General features: G+C 45.9%; 1 protein-coding gene across 6 annotated transcripts in view; it reads right to left on the reverse strand.

The window, feature by feature from the left end:
• Nucleotides 1-24,759, reverse strand: part of ttll4 (tubulin tyrosine ligase-like family, member 4) — a 32,373-nt gene extending 7,614 nt beyond the window's left edge. The window contains exons 1-15 of one of the 6 annotated variants that reach the window (XM_029712425.1): nt 24,477-24,758; nt 22,173-23,612; nt 21,475-22,001; nt 21,028-21,140; nt 20,020-20,083; nt 16,786-16,877; nt 14,941-15,051; nt 14,716-14,792; nt 12,098-12,292; nt 7,462-7,544; nt 7,084-7,212; nt 6,315-6,437; nt 3,678-3,776; nt 1,247-1,381; nt 202-339 (exon numbers count right to left, since the gene is read on the reverse strand). In XM_029712425.1, the coding sequence (XP_029568285.1) occupies nt 202-339; nt 1,247-1,381; nt 3,678-3,776; nt 6,315-6,437; nt 7,084-7,212; nt 7,462-7,544; nt 12,098-12,292; nt 14,716-14,792; nt 14,941-15,051; nt 16,786-16,877; nt 20,020-20,083; nt 21,028-21,140; nt 21,475-22,001; nt 22,173-23,531 (3,245 nt within the window). In that variant the 5' untranslated portion in view covers nt 23,532-23,612; nt 24,477-24,758. Of the gene's footprint in view, nt 1-201; nt 340-1,246; nt 1,382-3,677; nt 3,777-6,314; nt 6,438-7,083; nt 7,213-7,461; nt 7,545-12,097; nt 12,293-14,715; nt 14,793-14,940; nt 15,052-16,785; nt 16,878-20,019; nt 20,084-21,027; nt 21,141-21,474; nt 23,613-23,975; nt 24,257-24,476 lie in introns of those variants that run through there. The other 5 variants (XM_029712421.1, XM_029712422.1, XM_029712419.1 and 2 more) reach the window with 5 other exon arrangements.
• Nucleotides 24,760-25,185: the final 426 nt, after the last annotated feature.

The following is a 25,185-nucleotide window of genomic DNA, read 5'->3' on the forward strand; positions in this document are numbered from 1 at the left end:
CAAATTCAGGTAGGTTTCGTTCCATTTGCTTCCGTTTGGTTCCTAGTGAGAAAAAACTGATTCCACTAATCAATGGTTTTGATGTTGAGTCAAGGCAAACAGTAAAAAGGTGTCAACATTTAGGTCCCCAGGACCATAAATAAGAGAAACACTGTCTAGAAGATATGGTGGAAGCCAGCATATAACACACTCTCTACATACCTGCTGGCGGAGCTGCCGGCTGAGCTGCAGGAGGGAAGCACCTCTTCTCTCTGAGGCAGAAGGAAACCCGCCAGGTTCAAAACATCTCTGATCATCTGGCCCTTAATGGCCACGTCCAGAGCGGTGTTGGAGTGGAGACTGACAGAGGACAGGAGAGCGGAAAGTCAGGAAGACAGTACCGGCACAGTCAGTGAGAGGTACAGGGATGGGACTATAAATAACGCTAGTGATGCCTCCATTACAAGTGTCGAGGGTTGCAAAAATTCCCAATACAACCCCAAGTTTTCTAGAAAACCTGTTGGAGGTTTTCTGGAATCAGCAGGAAATAGAATACCTGGTACAGGTATCTTCTGTTCTGTTCTCCAACCCCCTCAGACAGAGAACACCCATCTTCTGTTCTCCAACCCCCCTCCCTCAGACAGAGAACACCCATCTACTGTTCTCCAACCCCCCTCAGACAGAGAACACCCATCTTCTGTTCTGTTCTCCAACCCCCCCTCAGACAGAGAACACCCATCTTCTGTTCTGTTCTCCAACCCCCCTCAGACAGAGAACACCCATCTTCTGTTCTGTTCTCCAACCCCCCCCCCCTCAGACAGAGAACACCCATCTTCTGTTCTGTTCTCCAACCCCCCCCCCCCTCAGACAGAGAACACCCATCTTCTGTTCTGTTCTCCAACCCCCCCCCCTCAGACAGAGAACACCCATCTTCTGTTCTGTTCTCCAACCCCCCCTCAGACAGAGAACACCCATCTACTGTTCTCCAACCCCCCTCCCTCAGACAGAGAACACCCATCTTCTGTTCTGTTGCCCCTGGACAGACAGCATGTTGTGGGGTCAAGGGCCCAACGATATGGGAATGAAATGTCTTTAGGATGTAAACCCAGCAGTACCCCAGTTCCCAGATCAATTCCCCCCTATTTTTTCCCCCCAGCACCTGCCTTGAGATTTGAACCAAATACCTTTCCGGGTAAAGGTCCGGCTACCTACCACAGGGAGGGAATCTTCCGATCAGACAGAACGTCTGGTCTGTACCGTTTGTTACCTTGGTGAAATATTGACCTCCAGGACCCAAGGCTTGAGGTTCTCATCCAGCATGATGTCAAAGCCAAACAGCTCGTGACAGCTGTAAGGGGAGCGCAGGTGAAGCTTGACCAGCGTGTTGACATACGGGTCAGACCTGATACATAGAGACACACAAAACATTAGAAAGGCTCATATCAATCTATAAAGCGTTAACTGTACATACAAGTCAGACATGATAGATAGAGAGAGAACATTGTAGAAGACATTATAAAGACTCATATGCCCTATAACAAGCTAAAGCGTTACACCTGCATGCTTACCAAGACACGCATAATTAATGACATAAATGCCCAGAGGAGACCGACTACCCCCCCAATCGAAGCCACGGAAGGTCAAAGCCGACCGCAGTATTGCAGGTATTGTTGTTTGCAGAAAACAGGATCCCTCATTATAGCGAATGAGAAAATTGTAATCTTCATGTAAAGTGATTCCCCCCCTGCCCAGACCCCCTGCTGCATACCGGAACGGCATTGGGATTGATGTGAGACCACGTTTAGACAGTGTGAGATCACGTTTGGAGGAGCTGACAGGTGTATAAAAATCGAGCACACAGCCATGCAATCTCCACAGACAAACACTGACAGTAGAATGGTCGTACTGAAAGCTTAATGACTTTCAATGTGGCACTGTCATAGGATGCCACCTTTCCAACAAGTAAGTTCTTAACATTTCTGCCCTGCTAGAGCTGCCCTGGTCAACTGTAAGGGCTGTTATTGTGAAGTAGAAACATCTAGGAGCAACAATGGCTCAGCCGTGAGGTGGTAGGCCACACAAGCTCACAGAACAGGACCGCCGAATGCTGAAGCCCGTAGCGTGTAAAAATCGTCTGTCCTTGGTTGCAACACTCACCACCGAGTTCCAAACAAGAACTGTTCGTCGGGAGCTTCATGAAATGGGTTTCCATGGCCGAGCAGCCGCACACAAGCCTAAGATCACCATGCTCAATGCCAAGCGTCGGCTGGAGTGGTGTAAAGCTCGCCGCCATTGGACTCTGGAGCAGTGGAAATGCGTTTCACCATCTGGAAGTCCGACGGACGAATCTGGGTTTGGCGGATTCCAGGAGAACACTACCTGCCCCAATGCATAGTGCCAACTGTAAAGTTTGGTGGAGGAGGAATAATGGTCTATGGCTGTTTCTCATGGTTTGGGCCCCTTAGTTTCAGTGAAGGGAATTCTTAATGCTACAGCATACAATGACATTCTAGACGATTCTGTGCTTCCACCTTTGTGGCAACAGTTTGGGGAAGGCCCTTTCCTGTTTCAGCATGACAATGCCCCCGTGCACAAAGCGAGGTCCATACAGAAATGGTTTGTCGAGATCGGTGTGGAAGAACTTGACTGGCCTGCACAGAGCCCTGACCTCAACCCCATCGAACACCTTTGGGATGAATTGGAACGCCGACTGAGAGCCAGGGCCTAATCGCCCAACATCAGTGCCCGACCTCACTAACGCTCTTGTGGCTGAATGGAAGCAAGTCCCTGCAGCAATGTTCCAACATCTAGTGGAAAGCCTTCCCAGAAGAGTGGAGGCTGTTATAGTAGCAATGTTCCATCATCTAGTGGAAAGCCTTCCCAGAAGAGTGGAGGCTGTTATAGCAGCAATGTTCCAACATCTAGTGGAAAGCCTTCCCAGAAGAGTGGAGGCTGTTATAGCAGCAATGTTCCACCATCTAGTGGAAAGCCTTCCCAGAAGAGTGGAGGCTGTTATAGCAGCAATGTTCCACCATCTAGTGGAAAGCCTTCCCAGAAGAGTGGAGGCTGTTATAGCAGCATAGGGGGGACCAACTCCATATTAATGACTTCCCAGAAGAGTGGAGGCTGTTATAGCAGCATAGGGGGGACCAACTCCATATTAATGACTTCCCAGAAGAGTGGAGGCTGTTATAGCTGCAAAGGGGGGACCAACTCCATATTAATGCCCACGATTTTGGAATGAGATGTTTGATGAGCGGGTGTCCACATACTTTTGGTCATGTGGTATAGTCATGCGTACATATGTGTGGCTCAAATTTTGTAACAGACTGTATTCGACGGTCCGTTTACTCCGTTTGCGTGATGTGTGTAGCTGCCTTTACACACTGACAGGGGGCAGCAATGAGCTAGCCTCCACCATCACTTCCTGCAGTGGCTCAAACTGTGCCTGTCCCCATGAGACGCCATCTGTCTTCATTTAGCTCCAATGAGCTATTGAGTCTTCACATAGGAATGAACGGTGTCACGTGATCCATGCTTTGTCCCTTTTTTTTTTCTTTTTTTTAGTCATTGGGCAACTTATTCTGGGACATACAGTGCCTCATTAAAAAGGCTTACACCATACATATACTGTCGTATTTAACTCTGACTTACACTATAGATGTACTATAATAAGGCAGTATTTAACTCTGACTTACGCAATGATGGTCTTCATGACAATGTCCTTGATCTTCTCCCAGATCAGCGTAGTGTTGACTCCCTTACAACCCAGGTAGTGCCACAGCGCCTTCAGAGCCCTGCCACGCGCACGGACACACACACACACACACACACACACACACACACACGTTAGTCTCCTTTCAGAATGAAAACCCTGTCATGTGCTACCGTTCAAACGTTTGGGGTCACTTACAAATGTCCTTGTTTATGGAAGAGTGTGCAAAGCTGTCATCAAGGCAAAGGGTGGCAATTTGAAGAATCTCTAATATAATATATATATATATATATATATATATATATATATATATATATATATATATATATATATATATTTTTGGTTACTACATGATTCCATATGTGTTATTTCATAGTTTTGTTGTCTTCAGTTATTCTACAATGTAGAAAACGGTCAAACTAAAGAAACACCCTGGAATGAGAAGGTGTTGTAGGTCTTTTGAATCTTTTGACTGGTAGTGTGTGTCTTATGTAACAGTTGAAGTAGGAAGTTTACATACACTTAGGTTGGAGTCATTAAAACTCGTTTTTCAACCACTCCACTAATTTCTTGTTAACAAACTATAGTTTTGGCAAGTCGGTTAGGACATCTACTTTGTGCATGACAAGTAAATTTTCCAACAATTGTTTAGACAGATTATTTCACTTATAATTCACTGTATCATAATTCCAGTTGGTCAGAAGTTTAAATACACTAAGTTGACTGTGCCTTTAAACAGCTTGGAAAATTACAGAAAATGTTGTCATGGCTTTAGAAGCTTCTGATAGGCTAATTGACATCATTTGAGTCAATTGGAGGTGTACCTGTATTTCAAGGCCTACCTTCAAACTCAGTGCCTCTTTGCTTGACATCATGGGAAAATCTAAAGAAATCAGTCAAGACCTCAGAAACATATTGTAGACCTCCACAAGTCTGGTTCATCCTTGGGAGCAATTTCCAAACGCCTGAAGGTACCACGTTCATCTGTACAAAACAATAGTACGCAAGTATAAACACCAAGGGACCACGCAGCTGTCATACCGCTCAGGAAGGAGACGCATTCTGTCTCCTAGAGATGAACGTACTTTAGTGAGAAAAGTGCAAATCAATACCAGAACAACAGCAAAGGACCTTGTGAAGATGCTGGAGGAAACAGGTACAAAAGCATCTATATCCACAGGAAAACAAGTCCTATATTGACATAACCTGAAAGGCCGCTCAGCAAGGAAGAAGCCACTGCTCCAAAACCGCCATAAAAAAGCCAGACTACGGTTTGCAACTGCACATGGGGACAAAGATCGTACTTTTTGGAGAAATGTCCTCTGGTCTGATGAAACAAAAATAGAACTGTTTGGCCATAATGACCATCGTTATGATTGGAGGAAAAAGGGAGAGGCTTGCAAGCCGAAGAACACCATCCCAACAGTGAAGCACGGGGGTGGCGGCATCATGTTGTGGGGGTGCTTTGCTGCAGGAGGGACTGGTGCACTTCACAAAATAGATGGCATCATGAGGATGGAAAATTACGTGGATATATTGAAGCAGCATCTCAAGACATCAGTCAGGAAGTTAAAGCTTGGTCGCAAATGGGTCTTCCAAATGGACAATGACCCCAAGCATGCTTCCAAAGTTGTGGCAAAATGGCTTAAGGACAACAAAGTCAAGGTATTGGAGTGGTCATCACAAAGCCCTGACCTCAATCCTATAGAAAATCTGTGGGCAGAACTGAAAAAGCGTGTGCGAGCAAGGAGGCCTACAAACCTGACTCAGTTACACCAGCTCTGTCAGGAGGAATGGGCCAAAAGGCACCCAACTTATTGTGGGAAGCTTGTGGAAGGCTACCCGAAATGTTTGACCCAAGTTAAACAATTTAAAGGCAATGCTACCAAATACTAATTGAGTGTATGTAAACTTCTGACCCACTGGGAATGTGATGAAAGAAATAAAAGCTGAAATAAATCATTCTCTCTACTATTATTCTGACATTTCACATTCTTAAAATAAAGTTGTGATCCTAACTGACCTAAGACAGGGAATTTTTACTAGGATTAAATGTCAGGAATTGTGAAAAACTGAGTTGAAATGTATTTGGCTAAGGTGTGTGTAAAACTTCCCACTTCAACTGTAGGTATGTCATGTATGTATGTAATGTTATGTGTATGTAATGTTATATGTATGTAATGTTATATGTATGTAATGTTATGTTATGCATTTAATGTTATGTATGTTATGTATGCATGTATGTAATGTTATATATGTAATGTTATGCATGTACGCAGGCATGAATGTATGTCGCTTTGGACAAAAGAGTCAGCCAAATGGTTTATATTTAAGCAATAAGGCACGAGGGGGTGTGGTATATGGCCAATATACCACGGCTAAAGGCTGTTCTTAGTGCCTGGATACAGCCCTTAGCCGTGGTATACTGCCCATATATCACACCCCCCCCCCGAGGTGCCTTATTGCTGTTATAACCTGTTTTACCAACATAATTAGAGCAGTAAAAATAAAAAAGTTTTGTCCTACCCGTGGTATACGGTTTGATATACCACGGATGTCAGCCAATCAGCATTCAGGGCTGGAACCACCCAGTTTGTAATATCCAATAAAACATCGTTACCACTTGTGTCCCTGGCAGGCCTTGTCACTGTCATTGCTCTGGTAGTCTGTGTTCTTCTTGTTTACGCTGTAGTTGGTCAGGTGCATGAACTTGTTGCCAAGGCTTTTCATAGAAGACGAGTACCTACAGAGGAGAACAAACACAGTGACCAATCGTTACACTGAACACCCGTCCCAGTGACCAATCGTTACACTGAAACACCCGTCCCAGTGACCAATCGTTACACTGAAACACCCGTCCCAGTGACCAATCGTTACACTGAAACACCCGTCCCAGTGACCAATCGTTACACTGAAACACCCGTCCCAGTGACCAATCGTTACACTGAAACACCCGTCCCAGTGACCAATCGTTACACTGAAACACCCGTCCCAGTGACCAATCGTTACACTGAACACCCGTCCCAGTGACCAAACATTACACTGAACACCCGTCCCAGTGACCAATCATTACACTGAACACCCGTCCCAGTGACCAATCATTACACTGAACACCCGTCCCAGTGACCAATCATTACACTGAACACCCGTCCCAGTGACCAATCATTACACTGAACACCCGTCCCAGTGACCAATGGAACATGTTGATAGAGACGAGCCATTATAAAAAGTTCATACATGCTACATAACATATCTATAACATGCTATGAAGCCTTATACCTGCAGGCTTTATGGAAATCTTTCAAAAATAAAACGGAGATAAATAACTGAAAACGGGGTGACAGAATGAAAATAGGGGGTAACATATTAAAAAACCACAAATGACTTACTTGCAGCTGGCGAAGCGGACAAGTCCGTCTTGGAAGATGTAAACACGTAGCGGGTCGTAAGAGGTCACGTAGACGTAGATACGCAGGTCAAACTTATTCCCGCTGATGAGATAGGGCTTGTGGAGATACCTGAGAGAGATAACAACAACAACGTTTAGACTCAAGAGACAATCCTGAAACAACGGTATGCCGTCATAATAATCCTTTTCAGTTTACTGGTCAATCACACCGACTAGACTACCTGGTCCCCAGGTCTGCTTTGCTCCGTCTTGCCAACTCCTATAGTCATGAGATTGCAAGACGGCACAAACAGATCTGGGACCAGGATAAAATCCCATTCACGCCACTAGAAGTATCATTCTCAGGGTGCTGACGTACTTCTGAACCAGTAGTGGTCTCTTGCATGGCATCTGACTCCACTTGTGAATAACCTGGATTCCAATACCCCGAGCAGACGCAGGCTACAGGAGAGGAGACAGATGGAAGGATTATTTTACCCAGAGCAGACGCAGGTTACAAGACAGAGAGATGGAAGGATTGTTAAACCTGGCACCATCCCTACGGTGAAGCATTATGCTGTGGGGATGACTGGGAGACTAGTCAGGATTGAGTGAAAGATGAACGGAGGAAAGTACAGAGAGATCCTTGATGAAAATCTGCTCCAGAGCGCTCAGGACCTCAGACTGGGGGGGAAGGTTCACCTTCCAACAGGACAACGACCCTAAGCACACAGCCAAGACAACGCAGGAGTGGCTTCGGGACAAGTCTCTGAATGTCCTTGAGTGGCCCAGCCAGAGCCCGGACTTGAACCCGATCGAACATCTCTGGAGAGACCTGAAAATAGCTACGCAGCAACGCTCCCCATCCAACCTGACAGAGCTTGAGAGGATCTGCAGAGAAGAATGGGAGAAACTCCCCAAATACAGGTGTACCAAGCTTGTAGCGTCATACCCAAGAAGACTGGAGGCTGTAATCGCTGCCAAAGGTGCTTCAACAAAGTCCCCTATACCGCCAGCACCAACACACACCCCCTATATCCCCAGCACCAACACACATCCCCTATACTGCCTGCACCAACACACACCCCCTATACCCCCAGCACCAACACACATCCCCTATACCGCCAGTACCAACACACATCCCCCTAAACCACCAGCACCAACACACATCCCCTATACCACCAGTACCAACACACATCCCCTATACCACCAGCACCACCACACACATCCCCTATACCGCCAGAACCAACACACATCCCCCTAAACCACCAGCACCAACACACATCCCCTATACCACCACACATCCCCCTATACCACCAGCACCAACACACATCCCCCTATACCACCACACATCCCCTATACCAACACACATCCCCTATACCACCAGTACCACCACACATCCCCTATACCAACACACATCCCCTATACCACCAGTACCAACACACATCCCCTATACCACCAGCACACATCCCCTTATACCACCAGCACCAACACACATCCCCCTATACCACCAGCACCAACACACATCCCCCTATACCACCAGCACCAACACACATCCCCCTATACCAACACACATCCCCCTATACCACCAGCACCAACACACATCCCCCTATACCACCAGTACCACCACACATCCCCCTATACCACCAGCACCAACACACATCCCCCTATACCACCAGCACCAACACACACATCCCCTATACCACCAGCACCAACACACATCCCCATATACCAACACACATCCCCTATACCACCAGCACACACATCCCCTATAACACACACCCCCTATACCACCACACATCCCCTATACCACCAGCACCAACACACATCCCCTATACCAACACACATCCCCTATACCACCAACACACATCCCCTATACCACCAACACACACCCCCTATACCACCAGCACACATCCCCTATACCACCAGCACACATCCCCTATACCAACACACATCCCCTATACCACCAACACACATCCCCTATACCACCAACACACATCCCCTATACCACCAACACACATCCCCTATACCACCAACACACATCCCCTATACCACCAACACACATCCCCTATACACCAACACACTCCCCTATACCACCAACACACATCCCCTATACCACCAACACACATCCCCTATACCACCAACACACATCCCCTATACCACCAACACACATCCCCTATACCACCAACACACATCCCCTATACCACCAACACACATCCCCTATACCACCAACACACATCCCCTATACCAACACACATCCCCTATACCACCAACACACATCCCCTATACCACCAACACACATCCCCTATACCACCAGCACCAACACACACATGCCCTATAACAACACACACCCCCTATACCACCACACATCCCCTATACCAACACACATCCCCCTATACCAACACACATCCCCCTATACCAACACACATCCCCCTATACCAACACACATCCCCCTATACCACCAGCACCAACATAAACACCAAGGCTATGTCCCAAATGTAATTTCGGACGCATCTTTAGACTCCTTTAACATGTTGGGGATAGGGGGCAGTATTTGCACGACCGGATAAAAAAACGTACCTGATTTAATCTGGTTACTACTCCTGCCCAGTAACTAGAATATGCATATAATTAGTAGATTTGGATAGAAAACACTAACGTTTATAAAACTGTTTGAATGGTGTCTGAGTATAACAGAACTCATATGGCAGTCAAAACCTCAGAAGATTCCATGCAGGAAGTGGAAATCTGATTTGTGAAATCACCTTCAACACTTTGCCTATGAAACACACCGTGAGTTAGGATTCATTTAGCACTTCCTAAGGCTTCCACTAGATGTCAACAGTCTTTACAAAGTGGTTTGAGTCTTCTCCGGTAAAAACTGACCGAAAGAGAGGCTTGGAAGGTTGGCCATTACTACTATGACGCGGGCGCCCATGGGTACCCCTTCGTTCCGAAACGTTTAGTAAGACAATGCAATCGTCCGCCTTGAATATTATTGAAGCTCTGGTTGAAAAAGGCCCTAAAGATTTATGTTATACAACTTTTGACATGTTTGAACGAACGTAAATATATATTTTTTGCACATTCGTGACGACAAGTCCAGCGCGCTTCAGTACATTATGAGTAGCCTTCGGAACGCGCTAACAAGAAGGAGCTATTAGGACATAAATTATTAACTTTTTCGAACAAAACTACATTTGTTGTGGACCTGGGATTCCTAGAAGTGCCTTCTGATGAAGATAATCAAAAGGTAAGGGAATATTTACAATTGTATATTTGATTTTAGATGGTTCCAAGATGGCGCTAACCTGTATCTCCTAGCCTATTTTTCTGAGCATAGCACCTCGTTTATTGCAAAGTGTGATTTCCCAGTAAAGTTATTTTTAAATCTGGCAATGCGGTTGCATTCACGAGATGTTAATCTATAATTCTTTGAATGACAATATTAAATTTTAACAATGTTTTCGAATAGTAATTTTGTAAATTGTAGCGCTGATCCACCGGAAGCATTTGAGGGAAAATATTTTCTGAATGTCACCCGCCAATGTAAAATGCTGTTTTTATATATAAATATGAACTTTATCGAACAAAAAATGCATGTATTGTGTAACATGATGTCCTAGGAGTGTCATCTGATGAAGATTGTCAAAAGGTTAGTGCTGCATTTAGCTGTGTTTTGGGTATTTGTGATGCATGCTAGTTGCTTTGAAAATGGCAGTGTGATTATTTTTGGCATGGCACTCTAACATAATCTAATGTTTTGCTTTTGCTGTAAAGCCTTTTTGAAATTGGACAACGTGGTTCGATTCAGGAGAGGTGTATCTATAAAATGGTGTAAAATAGTCATGTTTGAGAAATTTAAGTTATAGCATTTATGAGGTATTTGTATTTCGCGCGACGCGATTCCACTGGCTGTTGACTAGGGTGGGACGCAAGCATCCCAGGTTCCCAGACAGGTTAACAAAAAAAAAAAGGTCCAAACCCAGGAGTAAACGCACCGTCACCAGGGAACGGAAGCCAGGAGAAAACGCAACGCACCGTCACCAGGGAACGGAAGCCAGGGGAAAAAAAAAAAACGCACCGTCACCAGGGAACGGAAGCCAGGAGAAAACGCAACGCACCGTCACCAGGGAACGGAAGCCAGGAGAAAACCGCACCGTCACCAGGGAACGGAAGCCAGGAGAAAACGCAACGCACCGTCACCAGGGAACGGAAGCCAGGAGAAAACCGCACCGCACCGTCACCAGGGAACGGAAGCCAGGAGAAAACCGCACCGTCACCAGGGAACGGAAGCCAGGAGAAAACCGCACCGTCACCAGGGAACGGAAGCCAGGAGAAAACCGCACCGTCACCAGGGAACGGAAGCCAGGAGAAAACCGCACCGCACCGTCACCAGGGAACGGAAGCCAGGAGAAAACCGCACCGCACCGTCACCAGGGAACGGAAGCCAGGAGAAAACCGCACCGTCACCAGGGAACGGAAGCCAGGAGAAAACCGCACCGTCACCAGGGAACGGAAGCCAGGAGAAAACCGCACCGTCACCAGGGAACGGAAGCCAGGAGAAAACCGCACCGTCACCAGGGAACGGAAGCCAGGAGAAAACCGCACCGTCACCAGGGAACGGAAGCCAGGAGAAAACCGCACCGTCACCAGGGAACGGAAGCCAGGAGAAAACCGCACCGTCACCAGGGAACGGAAGCCAGGAGAAAACCGCACCGTCACCAGGGAACGGAAGCCAGGAGAAAACCGCACCGTCACCAGGGAACGGAAGCCAGGAGAAAACCGCACCGTCACCAGGGAACGGAAGCCAGGAGAAGCGGCACCGTCACCAGGGAACGGAAGCCAGGAGAAACGGCACCCAGGAGAAACGGCACCGTCACCAGGGAACAGAAGCCAGGAGAAAAACGCACCGTCACCAGGGAACGGAAGCCAGGAGAAAACGCACCGTCACCTGGGAACGGAAGCCATTTCAGACGCAGCCCAAAACTGATTTAGATAAAGTATCCACCTACCGGCTTGATGATCCATTTCTGCCTGCTACCACTGTCTTCCCAGGCTTTCCTCAGCAGCTTGATGTCCTGAGGAAGAACGAAGGAGCGAGGGAAGAAGCTGAATTCCCTCTTACCAAACTGAGCCTGCATCCTAGACAGGTTCCTCCAAAGACGGTCCTTACGACCGATCTGGAACGAGCCAGGGAAGTGGTTTAACTAGAGAGAACAGAGAGACAGAGAGAGAGAGAGAGAGAGACAGAGAGAGACACAGGGAGAGAGAGACAGGCAAGTAAATATGCAGATCCAATCAATAATAATCAATATGATTCTTGTTCGGCTGGTGCTTTTATCTGGTCCGAGATCCCTAGGGTGTGACATGATCTGGGACCAGGCTAGCATTATCCCTTCATAGATTATTTTTAAAATATGGAGCCAATTTCTTTTAAGCAATTTAATTTCCATGAATGATAAAAACATATCTCTCTCAGTCGTCTGTCCACAGAAGATATACAGTAGATTCATAAAGGATTTACAGCCTTATTCTAAAAATGGATTAAATAAACATTTTCACTCATCAATCTACACACAATACCCCATATTTTTTGCAAATGTATTCAAAGTAAAAAAACAGAAATACCTTATTTACATAAGTATTCAGACCGTTTGCTATGAGACTTAAAATTGAGCTCAGGTCCATTCTGTTTCCATGAATCATCCTTGAGATGTTTCTACAACTTGATTGGAGTCCACTTGTGGTAAATTCAATTGATTGGACATGATTTGGAAAGGCACACACCTGTCTATATAAGGTCCCACAGTTGACAGAGCATGTCTGAGCAAAAACCAACCCATGGAATTGTCCGTAGAGCTCTGAGACAGGATTGTGTCGAGGTACAGATCTGGGGAAGGGTAGTAAATAATTCTGCAGCATTGAAGGTCCCCAAGAACACAGTGGCCTCCATCATTATTAAATGGAAGAAGTTTGGAACCACCAAGACTCTTCCTAGAGCTGGTCGCTCGGACAAACTGAGCAATCGGAGGAGAAGGGCCTTGGACAGGGAGGTGACCAAGAACCTAATCGTCATTCTGACAGAGCTCCAGAGATCCTCTGTGGAGATGGGAGAACCTTCCAGAAGAACAACCATCTCTGCAGCACTCCACCAATCAGGTCTTTATGGAAGAGTGGCCAGACGGAAGCCACTCCTCAGTAAAAGGAACATGACAGTCCGCTTGGAGTTTGCCAAAAGGCACCCAAGACTCTCAAACCATGAGAAACAAGATTCTCTGGTTCACCTTCCAACAGGACAACAACCCTAAGCACACAGCCAAGACAACGCAGGAGTGGCTTCGGGACAAGTCTCTGAATGTCCTTGAGTGGCCGAACATCTCTGGAGAGACCTGAAAATAGCTGTGCAGCGGCGCTCCCCATCCAACCTGACAGAGCTTGAGAGGATCTGCAGAGAAGAATGGGAGAAACTCCCCAAATACAGGTGTGCCAAGCTTGTAGCGTCATACCCAAGAAGACTTGAGGCTGTAATCGCTGCCAAAGGTGCTTCAACAAAGTACTGAGTAAAGGGTCTGAATACTTATGTAAATGTAATATTTAAGGTTTTCATACATTTCTAAAAACCTGTTTTTGATTTGTCATTATGGGGTATTGTGATGTCATTATGGGGTATTGTGATGTCATTATGGGGTATTGTGATGTCATTATGGGGTATTGTGTGTAGATTGATGAGGGGGAAAAACGATTTAATCCATTTTAGATTAAGGCTGTAACGTAACAAAATGTGGAAAAAGTCAAGAGGTCTGAATACTTTCCAAATGCACTGTATGGTGAGCAATATGTTTGGAATATCAATACATATCGAATCAGTATCATGATAACATCGTGTCGTGAGGTCCCTGGCAATTCTCAGCCACGGTGGGAGATTCACGAGTATACTTCATAATTTCATCAATGTATGTTAAAATAAATCATTTAGATACAGTTGTAACAACTGAACATCAATAATCAACCAAGGGCCCTGCAACAAAACGCTGAATTTTACAGCCTACCTATTATCAAGAGTTTAGGACCACGCTCACGTGCTTTACAAAGAGTACATTATGTAGACGCACACAAATAAAATCTAGAACAATGAAAGTATGAGTGTTTTAATGATAACAAATGACTAAAAGTTCATGAATAAAAAAGTTTAGGAGTGATCCATGCTCAAATCACAGACAATCATTAGGCGGAGACAAATATTCAGCTGTCCCTTTAAAAAAAGGGACGGGGCCGTTACCGTGGTAACCCGGGCACCCACTTGTCTGTGATGACTTCCTAGGTAGCAGGTCGCCGCAGCAAACTCAAACTAACATTGAAAAACAAAATTATAGAGTGTGAAGAAAACAATGTAACGAGCAAAGAAACACAAGGACAAAGTCACACTTTTGTAGTAGTACTTTGTCAATTCCACCAACTTCTACATGTGGCCTTAAAAAACAAACAAAAACAAAAATCTACAACAAAAAAGTTCTGAAATGCTCTGTGCCAACATGGCTGGTCAAATAGACTTTTCTATCCAACAATGACAAAAATCTACCCATATTTAGCGAGTGGCAGCTGTTAATTTCCAACCCTGTTCCCAGCCTACCTTCTGGTATTCCCTGATGGCCTTGAACCCAGGGGACTTCATATGGTGACCCCAGCAGCCAAGCCAATCATGACTTTCTGCAACAACAACAAGAACTTTATTAAAATCTTTTACACATATATGAACAGACATACAAGACGACGTCTTCTAAAAATATATTTTTTTAAAAAGTCAATAGGCAAAAAGACGGAGGGATTTCAAACCCCGCCCCCTTGAGGAACTTACTCTTGGTGACTTTAAAGTGTGACCTGGCGATGGTGTGTTTGACGATGTTGGGAGTCACAGTGCTCATCTTCCATTTGAGAAGCTTCCTCTGTTCTGGTGGCAGGAGCTCCACTGAAACAACACAACACAGCTAACAGGAATAGGACTACGGATGAGTCCCATATTGGTAGCACATTGCCTACACGCCCTGGTAGAAAGTAGCGCACTATGAAGAGAGAAGGGTGTCATTTGGATTCAAATTATATACACAATAGAGCTATCTATAGGACTAGAGGCAGCAGCTTCCCTACTGGGAGGGATAGGACTAGAGACGGCAGCCTCCATACTGGGAGGGATAGGACTAGAGGCGGCAGCCTCCATACCGCGAGGGATAGGACTAGAGGCGGCAGCCTCCCTACTGGGAGGGATAGGACTAGAGGCGGCAGCCTCCATACCGGGAGGGATAGGACTAGAGGCGGCAGCCTCCATACCGCGAGGGATAGGACTAGAGGCGGCAGCCTCCCTACCGCGAGGGATAGGACTAGAGGCGGCAGCCTCCCTACCGCGAGGGATAGGACTAGAGGCGGCAGCCTCCCTACCGCGAGGGATAGGACTAGAGGCGGCAGCCTCCCTACCGCGAGGGATAGGACTAGAGGCGGCAGCCTCCCTACCGGGAGGGATAGGACTAGAGGCGGCAGCCTCCCTACCGGGAGGGATAGGACTAGAGGCGGCAGCCTCCCTACCGGGAGGGATAGGACTAGAGGCGGCAGCCTCCCTACCGGGAGGGATAGGACTAGAGGCGGCAGCCTCCCTACCGGGAGGGATAGGACTAGAGGCGGCAGCCTCTCTACCGGGAGGGATAGGACTAGAGGCGGCAGCCTCCCTACCGGGAGGGATAGGACTAGAGGCGGCAGCCTCCCTACCGGGAGGGATAGGACTAGAGGCGGCAGCCTCCCTACCGGGAGGGATAGGACTAGAGGCGGCAGCCTCCCTACCGGGAGGGATAGGACTAGAGTCGGCAGCCTCCCTACTGGGAGGGATAGGACTAGAGGCAGCAGCCTACTGCGAGGGATAGGACTAGAGGCAGCAGCCTCCATACTGGAAGGGATAGGACTCATACTCTGATAGAATTGGACGGAAATACTTTTTGCTCACATTATATATAGACATTTTTCTACTGTATTATTGACTGTATGTTTGTTTTACTCCATGTGTAACTCTGTGTTGTTGTATGTTGTCGAACTGCTTTGCTTTATCTTGGCCAGGTCGCAGTTGTAAATGAGAACTTGTTCTCAACTGGCCTACCTGGTTAAATAAAGGTGAAATAAAATGTAAAAAATATTTTCTGTAGAAGCTTATTTTCCCCCAAAAATCCTAAAACAGTCCAACATTATCAGGCAGTTTACTAGCTGCTTCCCAAATGGCATCCTATGAGCCCTGGTCTAAAGTACCGCACTACATAAGGAATAGGGTGCCATAGGGCCCTGGTCAAAAGTACCGCACTACATAGGGAATAGGGTGCCATAGGGTCCTGGTCTAAAGTAGTGCACTATATAGGGAATAGGGTGCCATAGGGCCCTGGTCTAAAGTAGTGCACTACATAGGGAATAGGGTGCCATAGGGTCCTGGTCTAAAGTACCGCACTACATAGGGAATAGGGTTCCATAGGGCCCTGGTCAAAAATACCGCACTACATAGGGAATAGGGTGCCATAGGGCCCTGGTCAAAAATACCGCACTACATAGGGAATAGGGTGCCATAGGGCCCTGGTCTAAAGTAGTGCACTACATAGGGAATAGTGTGCCATTTGGGATACACCCTTAAAGCAGTCTACCGTTATAAAAAGGCAGTGAAGGGGTATCTTACCTCTCTGGTCGGCAGTGCTGAAGTACAGTGTAGGCGGGGTGAAAGGGAACAAGCTGGGGATCAGAGCTGGCTTCAGCTCCTCATCTGTTATACTGAAACACAGAGGCATTAAAAGCTAGGACTCTGTACCAAATCTCCCCCTCATCCTCTAATTCAGGGCTCTTCAGCTCCTCATCTGTTATACTGAAAAACAAAGGCATTAAAAGCTAGGACTCTAACCTCATCAGCTCCTCATCTGTTATACTGAAACACAGAGGCATTAAAAGCTAGGACTCTGTAACCTCATCAGCTCCTCATCTGTTATACTGGAACACAGAGGCATTAAAAGCTAGGACTCTGTACCAAATCTGCAAACAGTGGGAATATCATCAAAACAGACTATAAAAAAGATACTTGTTTATTAATATGGAACAGAACATTTCATGATGAGTCTGGAAACAGATTTCTTCCCCGTCAACTATTATTTTCAACACAGTGTTCCATTTTTTGCCACTGTGCCACAGACAAAACGACTACTTCCTGGTCATCAATGTCCAATGGAATAAAACAAGAATGTTAGTTGGCACCTAGCAGGATAATTCACAGGTTGAAAAACTACCGTTTAACTCACGGTCGGCCATGTCTTTGGAAAAGCAGGAGACATTTTGAATTAAAAGTATTTTCTAACCAAACCAATTCCCTCAAGATCAATCAATAAAAAAAATACAAAATTTAAAAAACCGCCAATCGCATTCGATTACAAAAGTCTTCTTCATCATCTTCAAAGTAAAAAACATTTGTCAGATAAAATGGTAAATTCTCTGGGCAAAGAATTGAAAAAAAGAAAAGAAAACTACAAAAAATAAATACTTTTTTTTTTTTTTACTCACATGACAGTCATGTAGGACGCTGTTGATCCTCCTGCTTGGTCCTCCTGCTTCAACAATTATAGTCTGACTCTCTACTGAGAGTGAGCGGCATTAAAATCGGAGGTAATAGACCTACTCTACATGGGCTTTTGCTGTGAAGAAAAACACAACACGGCCTAATACTAATCACCCAATCAGCTTGGACGTCACGGAATGACAATGATCCCACAGGCCAAGCACTATTCGACCACACAGAGAGAGAGACTCACGTCCCCATTATTGAAGGATAGTTCCACTTTTATCACCGATTTACAATTGGGAGACCTTTCCACTAGCCTCTGTGCTTTCAACCTTTCACCGGCAGCAAACACTAGAAAAAAGAAAAAAATTCAATTCTCTCTTGGGTTTTGTCATCATCGTACCAGGGAAATGTCAGGTGCCCTAACTGAGAGGGCTATAGGAGTTATGAATGGTCATTCTACAGAGATCTAGCCACAATAGGACAAATCATGACACTACTGTCTTCACAGATTAATAAATGAGCACTTCTCTCAAATCATTTGTGTGTGTTTTTTTTTTGGTCAGAAGTTGCTCTGTTTCAAGTGTACAGATCGACAACATGATTTCCTGGTATTGTAAACATCGTTATCTTTAAGTTATAGACTATAATGAACTGAACCTTCTGTTAAAAATCAATGACACTTACAATGATTGTCAAAGACTTCCAAGTCAAATTGGTCTAAGACTTCCAAGTCACCTAAGTCATAGACTGTTCTCTCTACTACAACACAGCAAGCGGTACCGGAGCGCCAAGTCTAGGTCCAAAAGGCTCCTTAACAGCTTCTATCCCCCCGAGACATAAGACTGCTAAACAATTAATCAAATGGCTACCCAGACTATTTACATAGTCTGAGAACCGGAAATCCCTGTATATAGCCTCGTTATTGTTTTATGTTACTTTTTATTAAATGTTTTACTTTATTAGTAAATATTTTCTTAACTCTATTTCTTGAACTGCATTGTTGGTTAAGGGCTTGTAAGTCAGCATTTCACTGTGAGGTCTACTACACCTGTTGTATTCAGCATTTCACTGTGAGGTCTACTACACCTGTTGTATTCAGCATTTCACTGTGAGGTCTACTACACCTGTTGTATTCAGCATTTCACTGTGAGGTCTACTACACCTGTTGTATTCAGCATTTCACTGTAAGGTCTACTACACCTGTTGTATTCAGCATTTCACTGTGAGGTCTACTACACCTGTTGTAGTCAGCATTTCACTGTGAGGTCTACTACACCTGTTGTATTCAGCATTTCACTGTGAGGTCTACTACACCTGTTGTATTCAGCATTTCACTGTGAGTTCTACTACACCTGTTGTATTCAGCATTTCACTGTGAGGTCTACTACACCTGTTGTATTCAGCATTTCACTGTAAGGTCTACTACACCTGTTGTATTCAGCATTTCACTGTAAGGTCTACTACACCTGTTGTATTCAGCATTTCACTGTGAGGTCTACTACACCTGTTGTATTCAGCATTTCACTGTGAGGTCTACTACACCTGTTGTATTCAGCATTTCACTGTGAGGTCTACTACACCTGTTGTATTCAGCATTTCATTGTGAGGTCTACTACACCTGTTGTATTCAGCATTTCACTGTAAGGTCTACTACACCTGTTGTATTCAGCATTTCACTGTGAGGTCTACCACACCTGTTGTATTCAGCATTTCACTGTGAGGTCTACCACACCTGTTGTATTCAGCATTTCACTGTGAGGTCTACTACACCTGTTGTATTCAGCATTTCACTGTGAGGTCTACTACACCTGTTGTATTCAGCATTTCACTGTAAGGTCTACTACGCCTGTTGTATTCAGCATTTCACTGTAAGGTCTACTACACCTGTTGTATTCAGCATTTCACTGTGAGGTCTACTACACCTGTTGTATTCAGCATTTCACTGTAAGGTCTACTACACCTGTTGTATTCAGCATTTCACTGTGAGGTCTACTACACCTGTTGTATTCAGCATTTCACTGTGAGGTCTACTACACCTGTTGTATTCAGCATTTCACTGTGAGGGGATGTAGGCTACTCTACGAACTGTTTCAGATTTCTGGTCTGACCCAGGTGAACTTGTGGTCTTGTAAATTACCAAAATACAGTTGAATTGTAAACATTGTCAAAATATGTAACACAAATAACAGAACAGTAATAACATGGTACTCAATCAATCTAAAACAAAATGCCTGAGAGCAAGAGTCCATTTCAATAGGATAATAATTCATATCTTCAAAATGCACAAAGCATTCCAACATTGTCAACGATTAATCGCCATTTTTTTTTTATTTGTTTAAATCACAGAAAAACGATTCAACTTACTTTGGCAGGACAGGTATGGAGGCTGTGGACGAGGCATCCTTCATGGAGGAGCAGTCAGACCCTTCTGAGGAGAAAAAAAAAGTATAGCATTGGATTCATTGCGTTAGCCTAGCTACGGCGGTCCAATTGCGTTAGCCTAGCTACGGCGGTCCAATTGCGTTAGCCTAGCTACGGCGGTCCAATTGCGTTAGCCTAGCTACGGCGGTCCAATTGCGTTAGCCTAGCTACGGCGGTCCAACTGCGTTAGCCTAGCTACGGCGGTCCAACTGCGTTAGCCTAGCTACGGCGGTCCAACTACGTTAGCCTAGCTACGGCGGTCCAACTACGTTAGCCTAGCTACGGCGGTCCAACTACGTTAGCCTAGCTACGGCGGTCCAACTACGTTAGCCTAGCTACGGCGGTCCAACTACGTTAGCCTAGCTACGGCGGTCCAATTACGTTAGCCTAGCTACGGCGGTCCAATTACGTTAGCCTAGCTACGGCGGTCCAATTACGTTAGCCTAGCTACGGCGGTCCAATTACGTTAGCCTAGCTACGGCGGTCCAATTACGTTAGCCTAGCTACGGCGGTCCAATTACGTTAGCCTAGCTACGGCGGTCCAACTACGTTAGCCTAGCTACGGCGGTCCAACTACGTTAGCCTAGCTACGGCGGTCCAACTACGTTAGCCTAGCTACGGCGGTCCAATTACGTTAGCCTAGCTACGGCGGTCCAATTACGTTAGCCTAGCTACGGCGGTCCAATTACGTTAGCCTAGCTACGGCGGTCCAATTACGTTAGCCTAGCTACGGCGGTCCAATTACGTTAGCCTAGCTACGGCGGTCCAATTACGTTAGCCTAGCTACGGCGGTCCAACTACGTTAGCCTAGCTACGGCGGTCCAACTACGTTAGCCTAGCTACGGCGGTTCAACTACGTTAGCCTAGCTACAGCGGTCCAATTAAGTGGTGTAATTTTTACATGTCTAGTTGATTAGGCTTTAAATTAATAGTTAAAGGGGTCTTCCTCACCACCATCATCATCATCATCATCATCACTACCACTGCAGTCATTCTCCAGCTCATCATCAGGATAGTCCTCCTCCCCTCTGTCTCCATCCTCCTGCATGGCAACACTCTGCGGGCTGTACGGACAGACAGGAAACTCAAAGACGAAGCTAGACACATGATAGGTTGTGTGAAGCTTTTTACTATGACTCACTGAGTTCCCTAGACAAACAGACATGACAGAACATACTCTCAAGACATCAATACTTAAAGCTAGTTAACACAACAGAGCTTAATTCCTCCTATCACCTACACTGACCTCTCATCAAATTCACGTGACAATACATTCAGTACTGATCTACTTGATACAAATAACGGAATGGATTTATATAGTCCTGTTCCACCTCTGAAAACATGCTACGCGATCTCGTCTAACAACAGCTCGTAGTATTGTGGGAGAACAGAACTGACCTGGGTAGCCGAGGTGACTCAGCCTGCTGTTCTTCCCCCAGGTAAGGTGGGGACTGGGAGGGGCTGTGGCCCCTCTGTAGAGACAGGACACTCCTCTCCTTGGTCAGGTGTATGGCTGATATCTGGGTGGTTACCGAGGTGACAGAAGGCCTCTGACTCTGAGAAGAACCTGAGGCGGACTCAGAACCCATCTCGGTGTTTTCTGGGAAGGAACTAGCACCAGAACCAGCTGTGGCACTGGCCTGGGTAGAGGACTGGGTTAGAGTTATCCCTGCACCAGAACCAGCTGTGGCACTGGCCTGGGTAGAGGACTGGGTCTGAGTTATCCCTGCACCAGAACCAGCTGTGGCACTGGCCTGGGTAGAGGACTGGGTCTGAGTTATCCCTGCACCAGAACCAGCTGTGGCACTGGCCTGGGTAGAGGACTGGGTCTGAGTTATCCCTGCACCAGAACCAGCTGTGGCACTGGCCTGGGTAGAGGACTGGGTCTGAGTTATCCCTGCAGTAGAACTAGCTGTGGCACTGGCCTGGGTAGAGGACTGGGTCTCAGTTATCCCTGCAGTAGAACTAGCTGTGGCACTGGCCTGGGTAGAGGACTGGGTTGGAGTTATCCCTGCACCAGAACCAGCTGTGGCACTGGCCTGGGTAGAGGACTGGGTCTCAGTTATCCCTGCAGTAGAACTAGCTGTGGCACTGGCCTGGGTAGGGGACTGGGTCTGAGTTATCCCTGCATGGGGTAGAGGTGCCATGAAGGCTGTTGTGGTGTTACTGTCGAGGCCAGAGGCACTGGAGGTCTCCATGGACACAGGGGATACAGAGGGCTCTGTCTCCTGGTTTTTTATAGTAAGGCAGAGTGGTACAGAGGGTTTGGCTGGAGCAGGGATATGGCTGACAGGGCTAGTAGTCATTGCTTTGCCCATCTGGACTGGATCCACGTTAGACCCTGGTGTTCCAGTAGTAAAACTAATAACAGTCCCGTTCCTGGGATGAGGAGTGAGGGCGCTCCGTGACTCTGTAAACTTCCTCACAGCCTCAGTAAACTCCACCTCAGAGTTGACCTTTCTGATCCTCTCTGTTGATGTGTTATGAGGAGCTCCAAGAGCCCCGTGGACAGCAGCACAAAAGCCCAGCCTCTGAGAGTGACCTTCCATGTCTGTTGCCAACAGGCTCTCAAACTGATGCGGGTCCTGGAGTCTCCATGTCTGATCCAGTGACACATCCTGGTGGTGGGATGACCTATCCTGCAAAGGCACAGTGTTGGAGGGGTAGTGTGTGAACTTAGTCTGGGTTTTGCCATCCCCATTGTCCCCCCTACGGCAATAGGAGGCCGATTTGGTCTGGGGGGACAAAGGTTTTGCTGAGTCTCTTGTCTGGGTAGTCTCCTGTCTGGGACAGGAAGGCACTTTACCCATAGTGGGCCTCATAAACCCTTTGCTATTGTCTCTCAACTTGTCACTGGTCCAGGGTACTGACTGATTGGTGGGCATGCTGGTGGTGGTGATGCTTTCAGCAGGCTGTGCCGCAACGTTGTTCTGCGAGTCTGGGACACGTTCTGCTTTTGGTGGACAGGGACACGTTGGATAGGGAGCAAGCTGTGGCGACAAGGCTCTTTTACGGGCCAAGATCCGTGATCTTAACTTCAGTGAGTCCAAGTCGCAGCTGGGCCTATAGCCGTTTACGGTTGGCTCCAACACACCAGGGTTATGTCTGTATGAGATAATGTCAGCACTGGATATCTGTGTACTCTTAGAGAGAACAGTTGGTTGACAGCGACCATTAGCTAAATTAGCAGCTGCGCTACTAGAAAGCTGTGGCTTGTTAGCTAGGTAGGCGGCAGGAGGCACAGAACGGTTATAGGCACGTTGTAGAGGGGTCCCTGAGGCAGTACGGGGGACACTGGCACAGGGCTGAAGGGTCTTCTTCTCATGCGGGCTGAAGGATCTAGTGTGACTTTCAGTAGTATGAAAAACTGCTGACTTGGCTCGAATAATGAGTGTTGATGACCTGGAGCAAGAGGCCCTTCTATTCAACTTGTCTTCAGCTCCATTGGAGGCCATCAAGTGCCATCTCACACCCTCCTGGCATGGACTTTGGCTGACACATCAGGGAATTGAGGGAACCAGGGGATCACCATGCCACTGAAACAAAAACAAATCCATTGATGAGATTTTAAAAATTAAAAATTAAAAAAACGGAATAATGAAAGTTGACACAAGTGGTCTGATTAAGTGACAATATGAACCTATAAATACAACGGAATGTGGAATAACAGCTAGATAAATTGCAAGTAATTCTAGTTCACAGTTAGCTTGGTAAGTTAGCCAACATGCTAACTAGTTAGTAAGTGGCTAAAGATCTTTGACAATCAATGTAAGCAGAGAGAAGTTAGTTAACACCGGTAACGTTAGCTTAGCAATACGCTAGCAAGTTTACAAGTATCACGGCTAAATAGGACCGAATGTATCTGTGCACTTTTAAAATGCACGGTGACGGTACCGTACGGGGAAATAGCCGGTCGCCAGCTAAACGTTAGCCGAACCGGTAGGCAGCCATGTGGTTTCAACACGAAGCTAGCTGACGTTAGCTAGCCGTCACTTGCTGTCAAAACACTCGCTAGCCAGCTAGCGTTAGCTACCCGGTAGATTAAATTCATTAATTCAGAATCAATTCCAATGGAATAGGTCATATCGATTAACTTTAGACGACTAGAAATTCGTCTCAAGTCGTCAAAGGTCAAATGAATTCCCCCGAAGCACGTTAAAAAAAGGGCCTTAGCAACAAGCTAGTTTAACGTTAGCAACGTTAGCTAGCTAGGTGTGAAATATGGACAACTTTACATGTTCAGGACAACTTCTCCTCCTCCTCCTCCTCCTCCTCCCCCCCAAAAAACAATAAACTAGACCCAACAACCTCGAAATAACATTAACGAATATCAGAAACCTAGTTAGTTACTTCATATTTAAAAGTGGTACATGGTTACAATTGCTAATGTTTGTATTTACCTGCTCCGGGACGGCGTGGCAACAGTAGTAGTGGTGGTGGTTTTCACACACAATAAAAAGTGTTTCTACTAGATGGGGCTCTCTCCCTCGTCGGGCTCTGAGCATGTCGAGTTATCCTCTAGGTAGGTCAACCCGACACACAACATTTACTATCATGTTTATTATAATGTTACGTTTCGTACGCATATGGTACGTATTAACCATCGGTGGACTTCCATCGTCCATTTCGTATGATATTGTTATGAAATATAATTCGTATGATATTGTTATGAAATATAATTCGTATGATATTGTTATGAAATATAATTCGTATGATATTGTAATGAACAGGCAGGGAGCAGGTCTCGAACCCTCGACCTTCAAGCCCGAAGTCCGGCGCGCTATCGACTGTGCCGCAAAAGCATGCTCGCACGGCAGAGTCGATTTCCGCGCTTATAAACCCAGGGTCGTTACAATATTGTTATGAAATATAATTCGTATGATATTGTTACGAAATATAATTCGTATGATATTGTTATGAAATATAATTCCTATGATATGTTAAGAAATACAATTCCTATGACATGTTACGAAATATAATTCGTATGATATTGTTATGAAATATAATTTGTATGATATGTTACGAAATAAAATTTGTATGATATTTTACGATTTGCAATTTGTTGTGTCTTATTAAAGTTATTTTGCGTACTGCACCACCAACTGAATT

The sequence above is a fragment of the Salmo trutta genome, chromosome 24 (genome assembly GCF_901001165.1).
Source record: "Salmo trutta chromosome 24, fSalTru1.1, whole genome shotgun sequence".
In the NCBI taxonomy this organism is placed as follows: domain Eukaryota; kingdom Metazoa; phylum Chordata; class Actinopteri; order Salmoniformes; family Salmonidae; genus Salmo; species Salmo trutta.